This window comes from Zea mays, chromosome 1, assembly GCF_902167145.1.
Source record: "Zea mays cultivar B73 chromosome 1, Zm-B73-REFERENCE-NAM-5.0, whole genome shotgun sequence".
Lineage (NCBI taxonomy): Eukaryota > Viridiplantae > Streptophyta > Magnoliopsida > Poales > Poaceae > Zea > Zea mays.
In genome coordinates, this window is record NC_050096.1 from 48,171,552 (window position 1) to 48,195,720 (window position 24,169).

At 40.2% G+C, this 24,169-nt stretch overlaps 1 protein-coding gene, 1 long non-coding RNA gene and 1 pseudogene across 6 annotated transcripts; 1 reads left to right on the forward strand and 2 right to left on the reverse strand.

The window, feature by feature from the left end:
- Window positions 1-15,259: 15,259 nt before the first annotated feature.
- LOC103634544 (uncharacterized) lies at window positions 15,260-15,896 on the reverse strand. The gene is made up of 3 exons (XM_008656546.3): window positions 15,805-15,896; window positions 15,647-15,711; window positions 15,260-15,522 (listed from the first exon to the last, which is right to left on the reverse strand). The coding sequence occupies exons 1-3, from the start codon at window positions 15,886-15,888 to the stop codon at window positions 15,357-15,359; spliced, it is 315 nt and encodes a 104-aa protein (XP_008654768.1). The 5' UTR covers window positions 15,889-15,896; the 3' UTR covers window positions 15,260-15,356.
- Window positions 15,897-17,736: 1,840 nt separating this feature from the next.
- On the reverse strand, window positions 17,737-23,950 carry LOC103643649 (uncharacterized). 5 transcript variants are annotated; one of them, XR_002749419.1, is made up of 7 exons: window positions 23,905-23,946; window positions 22,651-23,735; window positions 21,391-21,456; window positions 20,608-20,681; window positions 20,427-20,521; window positions 19,961-20,058; window positions 17,737-17,758 (listed from the first exon to the last, which is right to left on the reverse strand). It is a non-coding gene; the product is annotated as an uncharacterized lncRNA (long non-coding RNA). The 5 variants fall into 5 exon arrangements; XR_002265965.1 differs by having other exon boundaries at window positions 22,651-22,870; window positions 23,501-23,943; XR_002749420.2 differs by having other exon boundaries at window positions 19,961-20,051; window positions 22,651-23,950.
- Window positions 18,977-19,680, forward strand: LOC103634541 (uncharacterized; annotated as a pseudogene).
- Window positions 23,951-24,169: the final 219 nt, after the last annotated feature.

The following is a 24,169-nucleotide window of genomic DNA, read 5'->3' on the forward strand; positions in this document are numbered from 1 at the left end:
AGCTACTTGTTATTTAGCATGAAAAGTTTGAGGGTCCTTTTGTAATCTCCTTTCTTCCAAAAATTGTCTTAAGATTTTTCAAAATATCTTCTAAGAATATGTATCATATAATCTACGATCCTAAACCGACTACTTTATAGTCCATCAAAGGAGCCTAGACATCCTTAGGGGATTGACTAAGTAACCCCCAAGACAATGATCAGAAACCACTTGTCATTGAGTGGGTTAGTGCCTTTGTTGACTAGATGAACGGTGGTAAAAGCATTTGATCTCATCCACTTTGATGATATAATACCCCTAGCAAGCTAATAGACCCACCAGTGGTAGCTTCAAAACTTAGTCATCTGACCTTAAATACAATGATATCTAAGAAGCCAAGCCATTGGGCTTACTCGGAATAACTAAAAAGCTTGCCTTGGCTTGCAATATTACTTGGCTGAGTACTATCTGTCAATGTAACTAATAATTATATGTGCCCACAAATTGTTGCTTGTGTTGACAGGCAAAGGAGCTACTATCAAGTGCTCCGTCAGCCTAAACATCGATGTGATTTCTACATTCATGGCTAAGAAGCAGCGCACGACTACACACAAGGTCCTGGAGAGGAATACTAGTAGCTCTCCTCCTAGAATAGAGTCTAGAACACTAGCTCATGTGGTGGCACATCTATCATCACTAATCCCACCCTGAGTGTAGAATGGTCGAAGGGTAGTCTGCAATCTATGCTGAGCACCCAAAGAACATGTATGCCCATATTTTACTAGCCTTATGTCTTCAGTGATTTTGACTTGTTGTGGTGATCGTAATGTCTTCATTAGGGATAGCAGAACAAAACCAAGCTAAAGGTAGGGACATGGGTACGATGGTTACCACGGTCATCAAGCATGAGAGGATCAATATATCTATTCATTGCAAGGAGTCCATGGGAGGGTAAGTGTGTACTCTATGTAACACTTATTTAAGTTTTGTCATCATTATGTAATAATAAATCTGTTTTCTTTGTTAACGTGACTCAAAATCCACTTATGAAGAGCATGTTGTCAATCCAAGAAGATGTTGGTGCCTTCAAGACAAATCTAGGTGTGATCATGGCATAGTAGCCTATTGTGGTCGCTATGTTAGGTGATCAAGGCAGTATTATGGTGGAAAAGGATATCCTAATGCCACCCAGAACAAACCTTGGTGCTAAAGACAATGTGTGGCAAAGCTAGTAGGATGAACAAAGGCAATCATGTTGGATCTAGCGATAGGGCAGAACACCTAGTTGGCTTCGAGCAACCCATCACGACCACATCCATACCCGTGGGAAATATCTCGACAGGTGAGATACATACTACATTGGGAGACTGAGCTTGGAGCTCTTCCTGCAGAATCACAACTCTAACTTCACATGGGCTATGGTGTTGTGGTGTAAAGTTTATAAGAAGTTCAACAAATTTGATATCATTGTCAAGGTAACCACCGTCTTTTGTAATCTTGTTTACTTTCTAACTATTGTCTATGTAGAAATTGACCTTGCAATAGCCTTTCTTACTTGACTTAACTGAAGGCTTTAGATCATTCTAAGCACATATATGATAAGATGTAGCCCATAGCCATTGCTTCTGTAGATGAGTCGAGCTTCTGTTGAAGTCACTCCTTTTGTAACCTTATACAGTTTCAAGTGTAAATATTGTAAATTATTAATAGAAGACTTAACCTCTTGTCTTCAACTTGTATCTCTCTTAGACTATGTAGTCGGTCTTCCAATTAGATATGTTAGGGTTTGGTTGGGTGACAGTTCCATGTAACCGTAGAAGTCTACATGACTTAGCTTTATTCTAAATGTATCAGATTGGTACTCGATAGAAAGTAACTTAGTTGTTATATGTTGATGTAGTTGCAACTCATACTATGTTATGTAGTAGTATTCACTATATATTTCAAGTATGGAGAGGATGTAATAGAGTACCACTATTATATGTCCGTAGAGTAGGAATCAACAACTCATGGACATTGTATTCGGAAAGATAGGGGCAACATCTTGGTGTATGTCGAGTAGCATGAAACAATGGCACAACCATTGTATGCTAATTAGAGTAGGCAGGAACAACATCTCGTTGTGTGCTAAGTAGTAGGAACCAATAAAAGAGCCATGGTGTGCAACATAAAGTAGAAAGGCACAACATCATATTATATGTCGAGTAGTACAAACCAATGATGAAGCCATCGTGTACTACTTCGAGAGGCAAGGATAACATCATGTAGCTCAATGTCTTGGTACTTCACGTGTCCACTATTGTTGTCCTCATGTATGAGTGTCGAGATATAAATAATATCTAGTGAGCTTAATGCATCAATTAGTGGTAGCCACATTTTCTAGTTGGCTTACAACTTAGTCTTTTAGATCTTAAATATGTTAGTGTTCAAGATGTCTAAGAACCCAGGCATAGTTGTAGTAATTGAAACCTTGTCTTGCAACTATGTAACATCCAAAAATCCTAGGATTTCGAGAAATTATTCCAATATTTAAATAAATTTGGTTTCTAAAAAGAGATTAAATGAAAAGATCATTATTTGAATTAAATTATCCTTTATAGAATTATATATTTAGAAGTATTCACTAAAATATTTAAGATAAAGTATCTATTCATAAAGGTTGTATGTTAGAAATATTTTTTCTTTAAAATATTTTTTTGTATGTATGATTGTATATTTAAGAGTATTTGCTTAAATGAATAAAATAATAAATAGATAAATAAAATGAACTTTGCATTCGTGCTAGCATTTTTGTTCTTTGCATTTAATTTGGGATTCAAAACCATATTTGAATTTATAATTTAAAACTGGAATAGGAATTGAAATAGAGAAAAAGAAAAGAAAAGAGACAAGCTAGCCTCTCAGACCGGTTTCCTCTCGACCAAGTTTCTGTTCCCCCCGCCTCCACCATCTTGGTCGCACGACCAGCCCAACTCATGTCAACAGCCATTGTCACCCGCCACCTTTCAAAAGCGTATTTCGCATTTGCGTCCAATGACTGGCAGGTGGGCCCTGATGATAGCTCCATCTTCTACCTTGTGATCGAACCATAAGACAATCATCGGGTTGTGTCGAGCACCGCATCCGAGCAAACCACTGTGTCGCCCGGATTTTCTGCCACAGTGCGTGTGCTAAGGTCACCGACGTGGACATGTGAGCCCTTGCCATAGCCATCTTTTCCAAACCAAAAGAGACTCTCCTCTATGTACAATTGGCATTGGGATCGATCTTCACGTAGAGCCCTTAGCGAGTCCTGAGAGCCCTAGACTTATCCCCCTTCATTATTATATATACCGACCGTATACCCCTCTCATTCCATAGATCCAATCCTAGCCCTCTAGGCAAGAACCGAGCCATTGCCAATGTCGAGAAGGAGGTTCGAGATCTGCCATATAGACGAGCTCTCTCTCGTTGTTGATTGGCCTCGAAGAGGGATCGAAGAGGGTCATCCAATCATGTAGAACGTGTGCGAGGGAGCTGCCGACTAAGAAGGCCGTTAGGGCATGGGGAATTCGTCGCTGGAGTGTGGGCACCATCGCGGGGTCATCGTGCATCATGGACAGTCCCCGCCGCTGTCCCATCCCTGGTAAGGAAGTATCTTCCAAGTCCACCTTTCTTCTCTCTATGTAAAGGATCCTTCGAAGTTTGATTTGGTTTGTTGTATGGCGTGAACGCCATACGTCGGCGAGCCACTACCATGAGGAGAAGCGTTGTCGCTCGGGTCGCCTTAGGGGAAGGAGTGATCTTGGTCGTGGATCGGTCGATGAATGGCTCTGATTAGAACTCATGTAACAGTTCGATTAGGATGATCTGGACCGTAGATCTGAATCTGATCAACCATGGAAGCACACATGTAAGTCTGCCAAGGCACTTTTTATAAAGAGACCCTGATAGACTCACTAATTAGCCCATAGTCCTATTTAGTTACAATCCTAGTTGTTTATATTTGCAACTAGGTCCCTCGATTTTTTACTTAAAAATTACATGGAGGTCCCTAGAATTCATAGATATGCCCCTGGATTGGTTTTTTTAGTATGAAATTAACCTAAAACGTGTTTAATTCATAACTTTCATGTTTTAACTCTGGTTTTAGTGGTTCTCGAACCTACAGATTCATATCTACACATAGATTTATTTTATGTAGTTGTTTCCTTTATTTGGTGTAATGTTATTTTTATTTGTTGTTTACATATTTGTATGTTTTGCTGCGAGTAGAAGAGCGAGGTTACAAGGAACCTGAAGCGAATCTATAGAAGCATCTAAGCAACATGAGTTTACCAAAAAGGCAATTGGAGTCCTCGATCATGAATAATATTTACTGTTATGTTCTCAGTTATGCATTGCACAATTAGGTTAACTTGACGAGATCTAATAGGTTACATGGATTGGTTTTCCCTGTACCTAGTTTACACCTTAGAGTACTCATTATTGGGTAGGCTTTCTAGTTCTCTACCTATTCTTTGGGATAATGATACATCTGAATCATGGTCTTTTTATTATGATTTATTATTATTGGATTACTTATTCCGCATGATAATCTCACTTTGTTTAATTGGAACATGGAGCGACCACCCCAGAAAATAGTGCTAGCATAGGACTATTATGTCTCTGGTCTTAGCTAATTAATTAGAGAAGATAGTGTGTGATAATCTTAACCAGTTATGGGCAAGTGGGGAAGTGTTGCTTAACTATAGTGATGAGGTTGATTATGCTACGATTGGTTTTCAGACTTTTGAATGATATATGTCACCTCATCTTGAATCTGTAGCGGAGTTTCTCATACTAGTGGATCTTTGTAGAGGCCTTGTAGTGGACCCCAAGCCATTTACCTCGGAAGTATCTACAAGTCCAGCTAACCTAGGCTAGAAGGGATACACAACTTGTGGGTAAAGATGTGTGACCTCTGTAGAGTGTAAAACTTATATATTAGCCTTGCTCATGATTACGAGCAGCTCGGACCCTCACATGAGTAAATTATAGAATTAAATTAAATTAGGCATGCATTTTATTCTTGGTATTGCATTTATGATCTCTAATTTAGGGTATGTTTGCCATGGCTTTTCTCCATTTTAGAGTAGCTCTACTCCAAAACTTTGGATGGAGCAGCTCTGCTCTAGAATTTATTGCTTTCTCATATAATCAGTGGCGGGTAAATAACTCCAAACTCCAAAATGGCTAAGACCAGAGCCATAATAGCCTAGATTGCTTTTTAGAGATTTGGAGCATCAAAAATAGGTACTCCAAAAAATTGTACTGCATCTTTTAAAAACTCCATGGAGTTTGCAACTCTAGAGCTAGGGTGTTTGGCAGGCTTTGTCCAGCCGTTCCTTGGAGTTTTACTCTGGATCCATGCCAAACACGCCCTTAATTGGGATTATATTTACTTATACTTAGTAAGTTCTAATAAAAATTTGACCAACAAAACCAAAAGCTAAATGCCTAGCCCAGCTATATTCCTTGGTAAACCTTCCACTACGTTTTTTTCTCTACACTTGCTAAGCCCCCACCATAAGTGGGCTCACCCTTGTAGGATTTGTTGTTCAGAATTAGATCAAGAAGAGGAAGACTACTACGACAAGCCCGAGGAGTTCTAGGTTGTCGTCGCTCCGGTCAACCTACATGTGGCTCGTTATTAGGATCGTCAGCATCGTTGTCTTCGTCGTTTGGTTTCTATTATCTAGTTATTTTTGTGAAGATATTTTACTAGTATAATAAAGTTGGTGACACTAGTTTATATACACTGAGTCATCATATGTTTGAAACTTGATCCTAGTACACATATGAGATGCATCAAGATTTGTCCTTAAATTCAAGTATGATAAACTAGAAAAATTATTGTGATAGGGTTTGGTTCGAAGCCAAGTAGTTGACAGCTACAACTAGAAGAATTCTTGTGATATCTAGATACAAAAATTTAGTCTGCTACACTTGTTTTTCTAGGATACTCATTTGTATCCAATGCAGATAGATTGTTTGTAGCAGAAATAGTTATGTACGGAACTAGAACATGTCTTGGTAGGGCAATCAAATGTGGCATCTCAATAATAAGCATTGTCCTGCTCAAACCAACCTCTTCAACAAACCTTGATGCACTATTGTCAAGGTAAGTGTTTCCATTATGGTATCACTTAAAAGTGTTTGTAGCTTTTGATGGTTGACTAAGCCAAGTATTGTCATGTGAGGGTCAAGTAAGCTAGGAACTATGATATGCACATTGACTAGACGAAGCATTTTTTAGCAATTGCCAAAAAAGGCTTGGCTGACTAACAACAATCATTGTAATCATTGAAGAAACAAATTTGTGAATAATTGTCTAGATTGACTGTATTATGTTGTATGCTGCATAATTTATGGTCATTTAACATCATACCCCTCACATATAATAAATTTGGTTGTTAGCATCTATGAATTTAAAATAGCTCTGGGAGGTAGTTGCACCCAATGTTGGAGTCTTTGTGGAAGAAGGGGTTGATGTATAACCATTCCTAGAGCTTGTGAAGGAGATTCGTAGGTGGTTGAAGTCATATGTCCAGGGTATGGTGAGTTATTACATTTGGAAAGTTCTACTACTACTCCACATCCACCTCCACAATGCTGATTTTGGCTTGGTGATCGATGAACAACGTACCGGACAAGTGCGCTGATGAACAACTCGACCAAGCTGAGGAGGAAGTAGACCCCATTACTATTGCTTACATGGATAAGGTAGACTTTGTTGGAGGAATCTCTTCTGTGTAACCTTTTACAAACTTATATATATTTCTAATTTGTGTAGTCAAATTTTGGAGTAGAGAACAAGTCTTCATGAGTACTTAGTCTCTCTTACTCATCGGTACAACCTTATCATGATCTAAAGGCATGTTTTTGGTTATTGATGGGGGTAACTTAGAGGTTATGTGTATATTGCGTTGTAACTTGAACTTATTGCAAATGCAAGAAGTAGTAGTATCATGTTATATGTCATAAGTCATGAATTTTACTAGCCACAAAGATAAGAAGTAACAGTCTTATGTTATGTTTCTCATAGATGGACAGGAAGTAACAAAACAATACTGTTATATGTCCTTGGTAAAGAGTTTTACTCAACATGGAGATCAGAAGTAGCAATATTGTGCTATGTGCCACATAGATGGATAAGAAGTAGTAGAAAATGCTCCTATATTCCTTAGTTATGACTTTTACTCATCATGGAGATAGGAAGTACCAGTATTCTGTTATGTGTCTCATAGATGGACAAGGAGTAACATAACAATGTTGTTATATATATCCTTGGTTGCTACTTTTACTCGTTGTGGAGACAAAAGGTAGTTGTATTCTATTGTTTGTCTCCTAGATGGACTGGAAGTAACTAACATTGCTACTATATGTGCTTGGTGGCAGAAATCAACACCTTGTTGTAGACCACTTGAGTTGTTAGGGACAACATCATATCGTGTGTGTAGTAGTAGAAACCAACAATGGGGCCATTTTATGCTAATTATGATGCAACTTCAGCTAAGTGTGATGATAGCCTCTTTGTGATGTTGTTCTAAGGCTAAGCATTGGTCGAGTGCTTCATGACAAATTCAAGCATGAATGCATCATTGTGTGTATTGCCTATTCTTCCATGTTTGAATAGCCTTCGTAGGCTCTATCTCTCCAACTACATTTTGCTGGTTATTGGAGATGTTAGCCTCTTCTACTTCATCCTCGGGGTTGATGTCTCTTTCTAAAACAAAGATCTCCAAATTATGATCATAGCTACTCGTCCTAACAGGAGCACATGATTTGTTGGTTGAGATAGTTGATATGGTGATTCCGGCTTGGTATGTCAATTAGACAATGAAGGGGACTACATGGGAAGAGGTAGAGGTGTTCCTTAATAGTCAGACTCTTGGCCAATGTATAATCTTTTATTTTGATGTGGTGGTGAGGATTCGACTTGGTTTGGAGCCTATCAGTGGGACTTCTTCCTTGTATCTCTCTTCTTCTAGTGCAAGAGTGGATGGGATAAGTCTTGTGATCACCTTCTGTTAGATTAAAGAGATACTCTTGAGTTTGATAGGGATTTTGACTAGAGTTAGACCACAATTATTCATTGACTTTGTAGACGACTTAGAAAACATGGGCGTACCTGAGTTGGACTCGTTATCGTAGTCAAACTGAGTTTGGACCACAATTGTCAAATGGTTTAGAAGTTGACTCATAAAACTTAGTCGTTCCTGAGTTGGATTCATACTCATAGTCAAAGTAGGTTTGGACCAGAGTTGTGTGATGGTTTAGAAGTCAATTCAGAAAACTTGGTTGTACCCATGTTATACTCGTACTAGTAGTTGAACTGAGTAGAATGAGTTATTTCTACATCTGGGTAGGACTGGAAAAAATCAAATTCACCAAATTTCTCAGCAAGATCTTCTAGCATGTGTTGATGAGTTGCTAGTGAAGTTTTATCTACCGTAGTCTCTGCAAGGCGATTGTAGAAGATGTTAGGATCGTCTACTGTGCGGACTTAGGATCTAAAGATGAAAGTTGAGCCCACTGAGAATGTGATGTCGATCTTGTGTCCATAGATCCCTCAAACGTATTTTGCTGAAAGCCCCTACTATTGCCTAAGGTTATCCGGAGTAGGGTTTAAGGGCTTTAGTGTAAGCCAACCTCGATGGTAAACATTGAAACAACGATTTTATACTGGTTCAGGTTGATAAATAGTGTAACTCACTCCTAAAAAAATTATGAGATGTAATGCATTAAAAGGGAGTACATATGCCTCTCTTTATATAGTATAGAGGGCAGATATACAAGTTAAGTACTAGTCGGGTGAGACAAAAGAATTTTGATCCTATTGAAAAGTATTTCTTAGTATATGACTAGGTATGTGCCCGTGCGCTGCGACGGTGTATAAATTATTCGATAAATATTAGTCCACAATGATTACATGACAACGAACAACATATACATCATCAACCCCATATCTCACAAATTAACATTAATGACATGAAATTTGTGCGCAATTTAAATAGTGATAAAATACATTGATATGCAAAAATATTATATGTTATTCTATACTTTTATTAGCATCACCAAAAGTGGACGTTTACATATCTTAAAAGATATATAAGATTGTACATGTGCTTTATCATTGATAAAAAATAAACAATGATAAATATGTAGCGAATATTAATCAACATATTGATTCCATAGAAGGATAGTATATTATATAAGTCTCGTGAGCGTCTCAGGTAATGGTATCGTCGAAATCAGGAAACAAAACGATAAAAGGGGGGACAATAACAACAACTGGGCACATACTTGAACAACATACCCTAATTATTCTTGCCCATTAGCAATTACCATGTACTTAGCATTGCCGGACTTTTATGACTTTATGAGGACTCGATAGATAATTTCAAAAAGCATTGTCTTATCTATCACCTAGAAAGAGAAAAGGTTATATATACTCTAACACGATCAGAAAAAACTGAGATGTACTCTAATGATAATGGACTCAAGAAACGACTGCTAACCTTAGCTCTTGTCAGAACAATCTTGCCGAAAACAAAAATCAACAGAACGATTTTTGGCTCCTTCATTCGATAGATCAAGCCAGGCAAGAGCTTTGCTTCGTACTGAGAAGTGAAAGGTCGAGTAAAATGTGAGGACAACAACAGGAAAAAATCAACAAGTTGAGAGAATGTGTCGCAACATATTTTCTTCCTAATTCAACAATTTACCGCGACTAAGAATGTCATTCGATGGGGTTACTTCACTATAGACATAGAAGTTCAGGATGGAGACACCGAACTGAAATTGTGTATAGAAGTATGGACTAATAAGACAAAGGATAGAGCTAAGGGGATTGGATCACCTTGAACAGGTTAATCTTCGTGATCTGACAAGAATAGCAACACGTTGAATAAATTAAACTGGTATATAGGACATAGTTTGAACCATCAAAAAATTTGGATAAGTCTACAGTTTCATATAAATGGCGTGATCTGACATGAACTACAATTTCATATAGAGGGAAACCATGAATTTTGAGGTCAGGTAGATATATTTTTAGACAAAACTCTAGATAGCATACTGCATATCATATTAATGTTTGTAAAGAGAGGTGTGGCGTTCAGAATTGAGTGACTGATGTTTTAAAAAATAAAAAATCTGACAAGTGCTAAAATAGCTCATGTGGTCGTACACTCAATATACAAAATGCCGCACAGGACACATTGCCCATAAATATTGATTCAACTACAACTAAAACTCTATTTATTTACGGAAAGGGTGCACGGATGATAAAGCTACAGTCAATTGGAGAAAAGGAAACATATATAAAACTTAGAAACACACAAACCTGAAATTGTCAGATGAACAGCCACACGAGTAGTTCTCTATTTTGTAAACCAAGTTTGTTTGTGTTTTAGAGAGGTGTGGTGTTCAGATTTGAGCACTCAGAGAGGTGTCTTCCATCTCATACTCGAGCATCGCAAGATCAAGGAGGGGCTAGCGCGTAGAATGGGAAGTACTCGGGCATTGGAAGATCCAGGTGGAGCTAGCGCGTAGAATGGGAAGAATGAGATGGCGGGGTGGTCCTGCACTTGCGATGGGATGCAGGCCAATGGTGGTCCTGTGCGCTGGATGGCAACGAGGGGATTGGGTTGTGATTCCTTCCATGGCGGCGAGGCGTGGATTGCGTTTGGGGCGCGGAGGATATGGACGGGGCATCCACGGTGCATGGGAAGAACGATTGGGCAATGGGTGGTCCTGCACGTCGTCGGCAATGGGATTCCTGCGTGGTGGATTGCTGCGAGGCGTGGATAGCGACGAGGGGATGTGTTTCCTTCTGTGGCGGTGACAGAATTTTTCCTTCCATGGCTGAGGCATTAATCGGTTAGGGGATTGCGGCGAGGACCATGCGGATACAGGGGTAGAGGGGAGAGGGCGCGCACGCGAAAGAAGGGAGACACTAACATGTGGGTTGTATGCGCCGTGAGGAGGCAGAACCGTGTATCACGGTCTATGTTAGGTTGTTATAAAGTAGTAGAGATTTGGTCGGTAATCTTTTAGCTAATTGGAGAACATTCCATCTTGTTCCGTAATTTCAAGTAGTTTCGTGAATTGGACTATCTCCTTCCCAGATAGTCGATCCTATAAAAAAATATTTAGAATCTCGATCCATCATTTTATGGAAGAAAATGGACTTGAATAATCAATCTATTGTCAGGGTAACTGTTGGGGACTTGTTCTCAACTGCTATGAATTAAGAACAAGGCAACATAAAATGTTAAATATCAATATCCTTCGTCCGCTGAAGCATTATTTCCCCAAGGATTTAATGAACTTCGGACGAAGGTTATAATGGTAAAATTACGAAGGTTATACCTTCGTAATTGGACTTAAAAAGATAATATGAAATGACATAAGAAATAAAGTATTAAAGATACATAAATTGGAAATAAATAACATCATTCATCTATTATATCAATTTAAGATGTCCAAACATAATGCTTAGACACATTTATACCTCTGCCTTGACAAAGGATAATTTCCGAATGATGCGATTGCAATTATCAGAATGCGTGAACAGTAAGGGAGTACTGTTCACTATTTATAGGCACAGGACACAGCCTGTGAGTAATTACAATTATACCTCTCATAAAAGTTTACAACAACGACTCAAACTCTTATTGACTAAAAGGTCATTCTATCTTTAAGTCGGTTTGTAATTCCGAAGCTTCATAAACGACACCCTCCGGCATTACGTACAAACAGCTTCAGCCGAAGCTGTCTCTTTCTGCAGGACCTTCGGCGACGAAGCATGGTCCCAACAGTAACAAAACTGAAGAAGTTATAATAAATTGGCGGAGCATTTTGAAAAAGCTATAGTTTAAGGTTTCGATGTACTCCAGTTGTTATAGTTAAGAGCATCCTTTTCACTTGCAATGAATAAAATAAAGGTTCACCGAGCATTTATTTGAGAGCCTTAGACAACACCGCCGACGAGACTGACCGTGATAAAGAATTGCTGTTCATGATAAACCACGCTGAGTTAATCAATCTAGATGATCATCTACAAACAACATGATAAACCACGCTGATCTATAAATCTAGATGCTTCCCTGCCTTGTCATTACTTATTATTTTCTGCATCTTAGCATTCAGCCCAACCAGAGAGGCCAGTGTTTATACTGCTAGTGAGCCATCGGTCGCGTCGAATGAACTTTAATCGGACCACAGCGTCGAATGAATGCACATTCCCGTGTGTTGCGCGCTGTACCGATCGGACCACTGGCTATCAGTTGCGTTCTGCGGATTGAATGCTAACGTGGACGGCTGCCGGTCCCAGACGACGATCCCGGCGAGAGCTACATGATCGGCCGAGAGGCGAGGTAGGAGGTCCGGCGAGAGAGGCTGGCGTCTGGCGATCACCTCCAACCGCTACAACCCACCACGTCGGAGGTATTTGTAAATATATCAAACAACTATAGACGTTAAATCTAAGATAGATGATGATGATTTAATATGTGCATTAGATACGTTCTTATTATGGAATGCCTTCTACCGCCGACTGCTATTGGAGTATGTGCATGCAACGGTACATTCTACTCCGGCAAACACCAAGAGGGAGGAGGAAGTGATTTCAGTGCCTGCAAATAATTGGGTCTGTCTCGTCCGGAATCGAAACCACAGAGACGCTTGACTTGAATGCGCCATTATTCGGGCCAACGCACAACGGTCCAGGCGCCTCATGCCTGTCCTTTAACCTCGTTTCTTTCTCCCATGGGTTGCCGTCCATCTCTTCAACGGCATAGCACACATGCAGATCCTCAACAGCAAGTCCCCATCACTGACGGCCATGGGCCACCTTTGATCTGTTCAGGATTTATGTGGTTGCTTGCTTTGGAGAGACAGATTCCGTGCTCTTCAGTGAATCATTTGAGGGGAATCAGGCAGAACGCCAACCGAAACGTGCCCATTCTGACGTGCGCGCCCCGTTCTCCGGGATGCACATGCTCACTCCCATTGCGTCTCGTCGTTTGGTACCCCCGACTGCGACCGGCCGGGGCCATGTCACGATCTTTCTGAGGAACCAGACTTCAGGGACCATTTGCTAGCTTTAGCAGTCTCCGGATGCTATTTCAATTCATTTCACATCGGGGGACCGATACAAACTTATGGGCAGATGCGAGGTGCTTAGGTCAGTTCGAAAGGGATCTTTCACTGTGTAAAAATATCGAAACCTAGGTGCTGTTTGGTTCAAAAAATGTAACGCAAATGGTAATGGTAATGGTTTCGACTCGATTACTGGCGGTAACAAATTTGAATAGGCTGGTATCAAATTTTAGTGTGGTATCTGATTACGGTTGGACTAAAACAAACATGATTTAACGTTATCCGTTACCCATTACGTTACAAATATGTGAACCAAATGGCACCCTAGTGATACCACAATAGGCAGTGTCTATGATAATAGTAGTTTATAAAACGCGTGTTATGTGGACACATGTCTCTACTATTTCACGTTCTGAGGCTAAGAGAGTGACTCGCCTTTTTTCTTAGTGCTCCAGACATTCGACAAAGAATTTTTAACACTCAGCAAATAACATTCGATAAAAAAAATCAGCAAAAGGGTTTCAGTGATAAAAAAAACACTCGATAAAACATAAATGCAATAAAACCCTGGAAAATTAGCAAAAAAAATTAAGCGGGAGAAGCACAGCTATTTTTATTCCTTTTTGTTACACGTTTTTGTTGGATCTTTTATGGGCCTGGCCCATTTATTGGATAAACTCTATGGTGTGTAGTGGTGGAGAATACCAATAGTACCATATTGGAAGTCCAAAGGTCTTTTGGCTTGACTTATATGGTGGGAATTATTCCACCTAACTTGAGAAGTCAAGAAACGGACAAGGCGGGCGTGGCGTGGCGAGGCAGTCAGTCAGTCAGGCGAGCGGGCGTGGTGACTCACTAACCGCGTAAACCTTTCAGTTGCGCGTGCTTTCAGAGTCATAGTCCAGCGCAAGTGTGGGTGTTTCCATCTCGTAGCTCTGCGCGCACAGAGAGGCGAGTGTTCATCTCTATTGTTTCGTATGTAGCTCTGTTCTGTCAAATTATAATAGGTTATATCTGTCTGTTATATTTTTACAGTCATTCTGTTTATATTGCTATCTGTTTATTTTCTTTTGTTCCGTAATAATTCATGAACCATATTTATATACTTATTATATTTACTAGGTCAGTACCCGTGCGTTGCAACGGGAACATATAATACCATGATAACTTATATACAAAATGTGTCTTATATTGTTACTAGGTGAGTGCCCGTGCGTTGCAACGGAGACACATAATACATAAGTTACCGTGATATTATATGTCCCCGTTGCAACGCATGGACACTCACCTATATGTACATAAGTTATTATAGTATCATACCCGTGCGTTGCGACGACACATCAATTATTTAAGGGGCTCTATTGATATTTGTTCGGACCAATAATGGGCTACCGTTGTTTCTGGGCACCATCGCTCGGACAGGGCAGAAGGAGGAGCCAAAAGAGGCAGGGGCACGAGGTTCCGCATATTGGTGTCAGATGGAGATCCTCTCCTTACCTCCCACGAGACCTTTGTCCTGCAGGTTATGTACACAATCATATTAAGTGTAAAACCAAATATGAACATCAACCCAAGTTTGAACACGAGCACCCCAAAGTGCACCAAATAAGAAATCTGTAAACAAAGAAGCAAACATTATACTTCCTAAAATGATTGCCTTGAGTATTATAGTGTTGTTGCAGCCATGATCAACGTCATTTTTAATAGATCTCACAAAATAAATTCTACAATTGAGATAAGTAGTGTTTGTTCGTTGCGAGGAGGGGAGCGGAAGGCTTTAAAGCAAGAGGCAGTTATATCTTATCTAATGTAAGTTTATTCTATTTTTATATTTATCAAGTTGAACCTTGTCATGTTGTTAGACGAGATGTAGGGAAGAGAAACAAACTTATCTAATGAAAGTTTATTCTATTTTATCTTTATCAAGTTGAAACTTGTCATGTTGTTAAGTGAGATGCGAGGAAGAGAAACAGATTAATGTGATTCGCGCGTGACTTAGAACGATGGTCGAAAGTGGTGTTTTAAAGAAGTGGAGATATGATGATAATGTGAACATTTAAAGGGAGTGCTATATAGGAGAAGTGACGTTCAAAGCATCGTACGACCAAAACTTATAATATACATGCATATCTGTTGCAACGTTCTTAGATAAAGTAGAAATATTTTTTTCTTTTTGAAAGTTACCATTTATTGAATGGACTGAACTGTCTAGATATCTTATTACAAACAATCAAGTCGACTATCATTGACTAATCACCAATGCACCTTGGTACCTTATTGCGAGCTACCATTAACCAACAGATTAGGCTTTTGAGAAAGTCCAGCATGACCTTGTTGAAGCAAGCTGAATCCTCCAGCTGAGGAACGTGGCCTGTCTTCTGTATGACCTCCAGTCTAGCGCTCCATTTCAGAGTCCTAGTGACACAGCAAAGTTTACACAGGACAAGTCAGTCGGTATTACCCAGCACGGGCTAATGGAGTGACGGCCAGCCATATGTTTTTTAAACGGAGGCTGTGAAGAAAACCTCATGAGGAGTACCTATGAACTGCAAACGCCTCCACCAGGAACAACTGGTTGTGGTCTCCCCATACAATCAACACTTCCTGCACAACACACCTCCATAGTGAATGTTTCAGTCACAAGCTCACAGACAGAGCAGAGGCTTAGCGCGAGACAACCTGTGTTTTTAATAGTACCTGAGATAGTGGTGTCGCTTGGCACTTCTCTATTCCGACCGTAATCCCCTTCAGGAGATGAACGAGCCGCTCCTTGTTCTGCATGAAAAGTTTCTGTTATGTGAATGGAAATGGGGTTACCTCGATTAAAAAACAGTTAAAACTAAAGGAAGTGTCAAGTTTAGGCATAAAAGATAGACCCCTACCAGGTTAAATTATAAATAAAGGAAAGTATTTACAAACATGGACAAGGAAAAAAAGGTAAAGGAAAAGGAAGATTACATGGACCAGGCACCTATGAGGATTGTCAAGAACTACAAGAGGCCTGAGGAGAGGATTCCTGCCGAGAGAGACCCAACTAAGTTTGTTGTCTCACCGATAACTGGAGAGCTCATTCCCATCAGCGAGATGGAGGAACACATGCGCATCTCACTCACTGATCCCAAGTACAAGGAGCAGAAAGAGAGGATGTTGGCTAAGATCAAGGAGACTACCCTTGCACCTGATGATGAAATTTCACAGAACATTGTTGGCCTTGCTAGCACTCGCCCTGGTATTTTTGGGACCACTGAGGAGGAGGTGTCTAACGCCGTCAAGGCAGAAATTGAGAAGAAAAAGAATGAGCAGCCAAAGCAGGTTATTTGGGATGGTCATTCTGGTAGCATTGGGCGCACTGCTACTCATGCATTATCTCAGATTCAGGGTGGTGAGGAACAGTTTGATGCTTCCAATGTTGCTGGGAGACCTATTCCTGGTCCAGCTCCACTTGTCCGACCTGGCATGCCGCTGCCCCGACCTCCTCAGCCACTTCCTCTTGTTAGAAACGACCTCCTCAGCCACTTCGCTGGTGACATTGTCAAGAATCGCTCAGAGAGTGATGCTCCCTGCTGGGAAGCTGATGCTATGGATGAGAGCGAGGAAAGAGAGGTAAAGAAGATGAAATGCTGATGCGGTCGACGAGAGATCAGATTCAGAGTTGCTGCCAGTGGTTATCTTGTGAAGCAGCCAAGCCTAATTATTTATGCCACATAACATGTGCTATTGTAATGTGCCACATGCTTATATTTGCAATAAACAGCTTTAGGTGGTCAGCTTTGTCTGCCGCAATGAGCAGTGTATGTTTGGATCTAAATAAAGTCTTGTGTTCGATACAATTTGCATATCCAAAGAACTCTGCTATGGCCTGCTGTAGGCTCGTGATAAAAACTGCACCAACTTGTAGATTGTACACCTGCTGAAAACGCAATAGTGGCAAATGGCCAAACTGCAGCAGCCGCTGAAGCAGGTGAGCGCATGAGCAGCATAGCATCTCTTGAGAATAGATGTATCAAGGAACCAGAGAAGTTCAGTGAAGCAGGGACTGCATCAGCCTTGCTTGATGATGCATGGAATGATAAGCATTACAATGATCAGCACAGCACAAACTGTGAGTGTGACGGGGGGAAGAAAATGGGTTTGGAACCCAGTGAATGAGTCCAGATTGGCTTTCAGGCAGGAAGTGGAAGTTGGATGTTTGGAAAACAATGGACAAGTCTTACAACACTTACTGATGGATGCTATCGCTGAGACTGAACCAATAGATACCACCAGGAGTAAAACAATGGATAAGTCTTACAGCTCTTTATCTGAAAGTTCATCTGCTTCTCTATGGTCTTCAGATTCTGAGGCAAGCAGGAGATCATGAATATGTTTGATCAAGAGGAATCAGATTGGTATATCACAAAGTCACACCTTGGATTCTAAGAAAAGAAGAAAAAAAGAGGCCCAGTGTATGAAGCTCCCACATGAGTGGGGTCTGGAGAAGTGATAATCGGAGGCAAGTATTTCCCCCGCATAATACAATATAACTTGTTGACTTGTTGGCATAAAAACATTAATAAAATAACTCACCGTTACCAAGGTCAAAACCTTTGTTCTTTGCAGCCTCTTCAAGTCCTAAACACTTAGACTTTCTTAGCCTCTCTTGAAGCCTATCCTGCAGATATCACCACCAAATATAGATGATTAAAAAAAGCAAGTTTTGCACTAAAAGAATCATAGCTCAAATATAAAACAATGAAACAAAGGCAAGCATCAAATAAACAGGGAGAAAATCTGATAGAGACAAAAGTGCCACTTAAGTATGCATCATTCAGATTCATGTGCCCCTTCTCCTACCTTCATTTTCAACCACCTTAAAATCACAACTATCACCTATTCACTGGAACTTGTGAAATGTAGAAATGGTGGATACAAAAAAGGTGAAATGGTCATTGAAAAGCTATATTTCTTTATAATGCAAGGATTTCTACAAGAGGGTGCTTGGGCTACATAAAATATTTTGATGCACATTTCACAAACTTCACTGGTGGTGTGGAGACAATTGAGAACTGTGTTTGTTTGCATGAGGAGGATCATGGGATCCTTTGGAAACACCAAGACTGGAGAACTGGTTTAGCAGATGTAAGGCGGTCAAGGAGGCTCACTGTTTCATTTATCTGTATAAGCTGATTAATGTTTTAACGTTAGGAAGTAAGTACCATTTACCTACAATACCCAATATATATATATATATATATTATATCTATATAAGCTGATTAATATTAGACCATCCACTGATTAATACTACTATCTGCTAGTTATTTAATTACTGGCATGTGATGGGGCTACATCTGTAAGTGGACTGACTTCTTTGCCGAGACGACCACAGCCATGCAGAACCAGAGCCAAACGCTTTATGATGATGTGATAAAACACTAAGTGAGCCAATTCAGACATGTAGCACGAGACATGTATTTCAAGGACTTGAAAAGATTGCAACTATCTTTTGAGAAGCGCAAACCAATTTTCTGAATGTCAAAATATTTAGAACCAATTTTTATTAACAAAAGCTTATTAAAACTTTGGCCAGAAATCATGCAGTATGTGTCTGACTACTGTACTAAGTTTAAGTTCTTTATTGTGTCGTTACTTTTGAATCTATGATCCATTGGTCACACACTGATGCCTTGATTCAGTACCATCCACCAATTGTTTATGTTGGATACAAAGGGAATCAAACACTAAGATAACCTTTATATCAAATTTTGTTTTAGCTCCACCGTCCTTAACAGACATGAACTTGGATTACTATTGTATCTGAATTTTGAGTTTCTCTGGACCTAATTAGATATCCTAATTTGTTTCAATTCTTTTGTGTTTCTAGAGACAAATTAACATCCTATACCATGGCCTCTCTGCCTTGTTCACAAATAAAGTTAAGCAAAGTACTTGTCAGGAGGAAGTTTCATGAGAGTGGACAGACCAATTTGCCAAGGCCTCTTCACTGGAAACCCTTGCGACCAGGCCGTTTTGAAAATCTTGTGCTGCAATGCACCAAGAATTTGTCATGGGAAACATCTCTTCCATATGCCTCTGCAGAGGATGATGCCAGTATCATCAAGGGAACAGGTGTTGTTGAACCTATTGATACAGAAGAAGCTCCACAGATTCCAATCCTCCAGAGTGATGAAGATGTTGTAGAGGTGAAGAATGAACCTTCTTGGCATCTTAAGGCATTTAAATTGGCAATGTGGCTAGTAGGGCCTTCAATCCTGTTGGTTACGGGTATAGTTCCAACTTTATGGCTGCCATTGTCTTCAGTGTTTCATGGTCCCAACATCGCTGGCCTTCTATCTCTAGTCGGACTTGACTTCATTTTTAATATGGGAGCAATGTTGTTTTTCCTTATGGCTGATGCATGCAGCCGTCAAGAGAACAATATTTTTGACCTGAAAAGGTAGATACCAATTTCCTACAGGTTCTGGAATCTGGCTGCTACCATAGTAGGCTTTGTGGTTCCATTTGCCCTGTTTTTTGCATCTCGCAGGGGCACTCTGCAGCCACAACTACCATTCATTCCATTTGGAGTGCTGCTTGGACCATATCTTTTACTCCTATCTGTACAGATGTTCAGAAAGGGTTGTTCACCTAATATCTACCAATATAGAATGAGATATTCCACTCAATAGCTTATCATATTGCCTAGATCATACACCATACAGGAGAAATGCTAAACAACATTTGAAGATTTTAGTTGTGTGTGGTGAAAAGCAAAGAAAAAAGTTGATGTGAGTACTGATGAAGACTAACAATACTACAGATGACACAACCAACATGCTATTACAGAAAACAACACAGAGATGAGATCCGTGCGTACCTGGTATACCAGACGATGGAGAGCGTCGAGCCGCATCTGTGGGTTGTTGGGGCGTACACACTTGACATCTTATAGGTCCGCCCTGGATGATCTGCGCACTGAAACTACAAGTTCTAAGAAGACGTCCACCTTTAACGTTGATGTGTCGGCGTGTCGCAACGGACCAGGACACAAGGGGCCTGTTTGGTTCGGCGATGGGAGGAGCGAGGGAAAGGCAGAAGGAGGAGGCGAGGATGGTCGGACCGGCGGAGGAGGCGAGCGAGGCGAGGATGCGGGGCTGCCGGTGGATGGATGGAGGGATGGAGCGTGGGAGGGCGGTGGGCTGCGGGAGGGCGGCGGGGCTGCCGACAGGATGCAGGGCGAGGTGCGACCGCGGGCGGATGTGGGGCGGATGCGGAGGCGCGGCAGAACCATGTGGGTGTGAACGCCTACAGTAGTAACATAAGGAAGGGAAGGGCATGCTTACATGTAGCACAAGTTATATGTTAGAGACTGCAGAGCATCTGCGGTGAACTTGTTGTCATCTCGTAGCACATGGTAATGCGTAGGACGGCTTGTTCCCTGCAATTCTACGAGCAGCTATAATCTTCAGATTCCTCATTTGGGGGAAAAATGTCTGAATTAGTTGTAACATGCTACACACATACCTTGGCCCCAGCATGGATGCACAGGAAGAAATCAAATTCTGTTGGGTGGCAGATATTATTATCAACTACGGTGCCTGCAAATTCCATAAACGTTTCAGCAAAAGCATTGTAAAAAAAACAGCAAATGCGCCTGCATCCCTAACCAGCTCGAATATTCCCACTCTTGTCCGCGTATTGGCAAAAAATAACACCAACTGAATTATGTAGAAAGTGTTTTTTAAAGATAGCGTTGATTTTATAACCATTGATATGGTAATGTTATAAATCTATGCTCAAAATCTACTATGAAGCATTTCCTCCTTCGCCATCACCTAAAAGTAAGAATAGAAACAAAGTAGAGCGTTTTCACTAAGTAGAACCAAGGTACACCCAGTTGGAAATAATCATGTCCAGGTGCATGTTAGTGTCTAGGTTCATAATATTTACTTTAGCTAAATTTCAGCATGGAGTAATAGGTAATAATAGGCTGATTAGTTGGGTAATATTCTGCATTTATTAGGGGCCATCACAGCCTGATTTGTAGCTCACATTAGCTATATTTATTAATAGAAGAGAAAACCAGAAAAGGTTAAGTCATCCTAGCCACCAAAACACTTGTGCTCTTGTGTGATACTCTGTTCCTGTGTCCTGTTGGAGGCTTTAGACCTATCACACCCTCCAAATTGAATATAAGTCATTTTATATTTTCATACTTTTTAAGTGTAAATCATCAGAGTTTCCAGGCAACTGGCCATAATTTTATTCTCCACGCTTAAAAGATTTAAGCAAATAAATAATGCTTACCTATTGACGCATTGGTTCTGATTTGTGGTACGACAGGAGTGTGCCATCCAGAAGACTTAAGCAAAACTGTTGTCCAGCAACACAATGCAATTAAGAAAAAATATAAACTGATCAAATCAAGCCTGCAATAACATTGTAACTGCAATATATGGGTTCATAAAACTGTAATATTGTGGCGGTGTATTCCAGGGTCACTTTCTTTTCATAACAACCAATGCTGCTTCTTTGGATTGAATACTACTCATTTGAAGATATTGAGTTAATATGCACACTACAAAAACTTGAATGCTTGAATGCATGTACAACAAAGATTTTTTGTATTCTATATGTCATAGAAGAGATAGCCTAAGGAACTCTAACCACCCCCACTGCTAACACCATGACCCATCTTACTGAAGTTTTTCAATTGGTCTGCAAAATCAGTTTCAAATGCTGGACCACCGTTATCCCTGGAGGAACTAAAAAGCTCAAGCAGCACGCAACACAATAATAAAGTACCAAAGACAGCATGCACGCTTAAAACAACCAAAGAAGTTCCATTCGTGCTCTTTTATTTGTCCGTAAAACTTCACTTTGTTGTTAGCATCTCATAGTGAATATTAGTGTTACGATGATATTTTGTCATATTAAATATATTGGTCAGAGTTCCTTAAACTATCTCTTTGGCAGTGTGGAAGCTCCAAAATCAGTTGAGAGGCCTACACCAGTTCAAAAGCCAACTCCTCTGTTTCTGTAGAGAGACTAAAAGATGTCGTTGCTGGCATTCAAAGTAGTAAATCAAACAATTAGAAAAGTAGTAAATCAAACAATTACAAAATCAGTTGAGAAGCCTACACCAACTCAAAAGCCAACTCCTCCATCTTCTATAGAGGACTAAAAGATATTGTTGCCACTATTTTCGTGAATAACACCTGGCTTTGGGCTGAAGAGCATAGTTCTTGGTACTATTTAGAAGTTTTTGTTTCTTTGAGTTCCAGAAAAATATTTCTCCTACCCTTATTTTAACAATTCCAAGGAAAAAAAGGAATTAGCATGACCGACCTCTAACTCTGTCCCCTGCTTTTTATCCAAATAGCTTGTTGTTTTATCCACTTATCTATGTTTACCGGCGCCGTGGAGGCGCCCAGAATCTTTAGAGAAACAAAAAACAATGAAACATGCAACAAAAACATTCTAATTAAATATGCTAGAACCTCAGTTAGAAAATGAACATAGGTATTACATAGTGGCACTCGACTGCATGAAATGAATGAAACTGACCTCAGTGGAACTGGTGGAGCTCCATTTGGACCTCGGCCTTCTCAAGCTGGAGACACATCATCATGGCCATGGACTACGCTGCCACCACCACCTCCCGCAGCACCGAACACTCCTCCACGCCCACGCCCACCCCCACCGTCGTCGGGCCCGCCTCTCACCCCTCCAATCCTCGATCCCAGCCCTCAGCGTTGACATCGTGGACTACCGCTGCTACAACTTTCTGTAGCGCCGACATGCCCATATTGCTCCACCATAGTTAAAAGCGCAAAGTTCCCAACAAATAGTGATATAGAAGGAAGCACAAAAAACTCTTATGGCTAAGAAAGCTAATGTTATCATCGATTCTAGACCAGTAAAAGGTGACAAACATATCAGAGGCATAAACACTTGTATGCTTCTTAGTTGTGCAATACACAACTGACTAATTCTCAATTAACCAAGTATCTATATGATATTAGTTGAAAATGAAATATCTTAGCTTACCATCCAATAGTATTGTTGTCAGCATTAACTTCACATAAGCACATCATCATCTCAAACTTAAAAAACATAAGTTTAGGAATGTGGAGGTTATGAGTAAAAAGTCTACAGCACATAGAGTTCAAATTACTCTATAGATGATCGCTGATCACATGTATCTGAAGATAATAAGGATAGATAATAAAGGATAGCTTATACAAGCTCGACATAACACAATTAGTGGTTCAAATCTCATGCTCGACCACACTGTCATAACACGTGACCAATGCTAGGATTGAAGCCCTATATAACACAATCATAGATTCACATCAACTTGTAGCTAGACGATATTGAAGTAGATTAACAACATTAAATAAAAACTTGGAGGTACCTGCAACTTGGATTTGGTGCACAGAAACAATAGATATTTCCTAATCATGGAGAGCTTAGAACATCTAAGTTTGGAGCATAGAAACAATAGTTACTTGTGTGCCTACTGTGCCTTCTCAGTTTAGGAGCTTGGCACCAAATAGGACTTCAAACTCCCTGCTAAAACCCCACAGTTCAATCGCCTTATCAACAGGTAATTGTGCAACCAGCTATCTGTCAGCAATATAGCCAACTATCTGTCCACCAGCCAATTTACAGAAACCAACAAAAGCACCATTAGTACAAGATATCGTAGGTGGAAACAAAATTGTGAATGACCCAACATTTGTGGTGCAATCAGAGAATATTTGTATCGGCACATGAATATTAGTAGTTAACCAGTTTTGGTTCATGAGAGCAAACCACCTGGTTCTCAGTTTTTACTCCAAGAATGAAGAGAGAATACTTTTTTATCTACTGCAGCACCATAGAGCTCTCAGCCCCTCGCCCCCCTCCCCAGCATGTTCGCTGCGTGGATCTAAATAAAGGCATACTAAGTTTGCAATAATAAATGAACTCGTATCAACAGACATACTCAGTATTGGAAAGCTAAGAAAATATAAATACATATTTTTAGCTCCTCTTTTGTCATACTAAAAAGGTGTGATATACAATTTAACAACTTATATTT

What these genes read in the sequence shown, in the direction of transcription:
- LOC103634544 (XM_008656546.3), bottom strand. Translation starts at nt 15,888, where the DNA reads ATGCAGAACAAGGAGCGGCTCGTTCATCTCCTGAAGGGGATTACGGTC. An exon ending in AAGCGACACCACTATCTCAG is followed by an intron (nt 15,712 to 15,804) that starts GTACTATTAAAA and finishes TGTGTTGTGCAG; the next exon opens with GAAGTGTTGATTGTATGGGG. An exon ending in GAGGCGTTTGCAGTTCATAG is followed by an intron (nt 15,523 to 15,646) that starts GTACTCCTCATG and finishes CTGTGTCACTAG; the next exon opens with GACTCTGAAATGGAGCGCTA.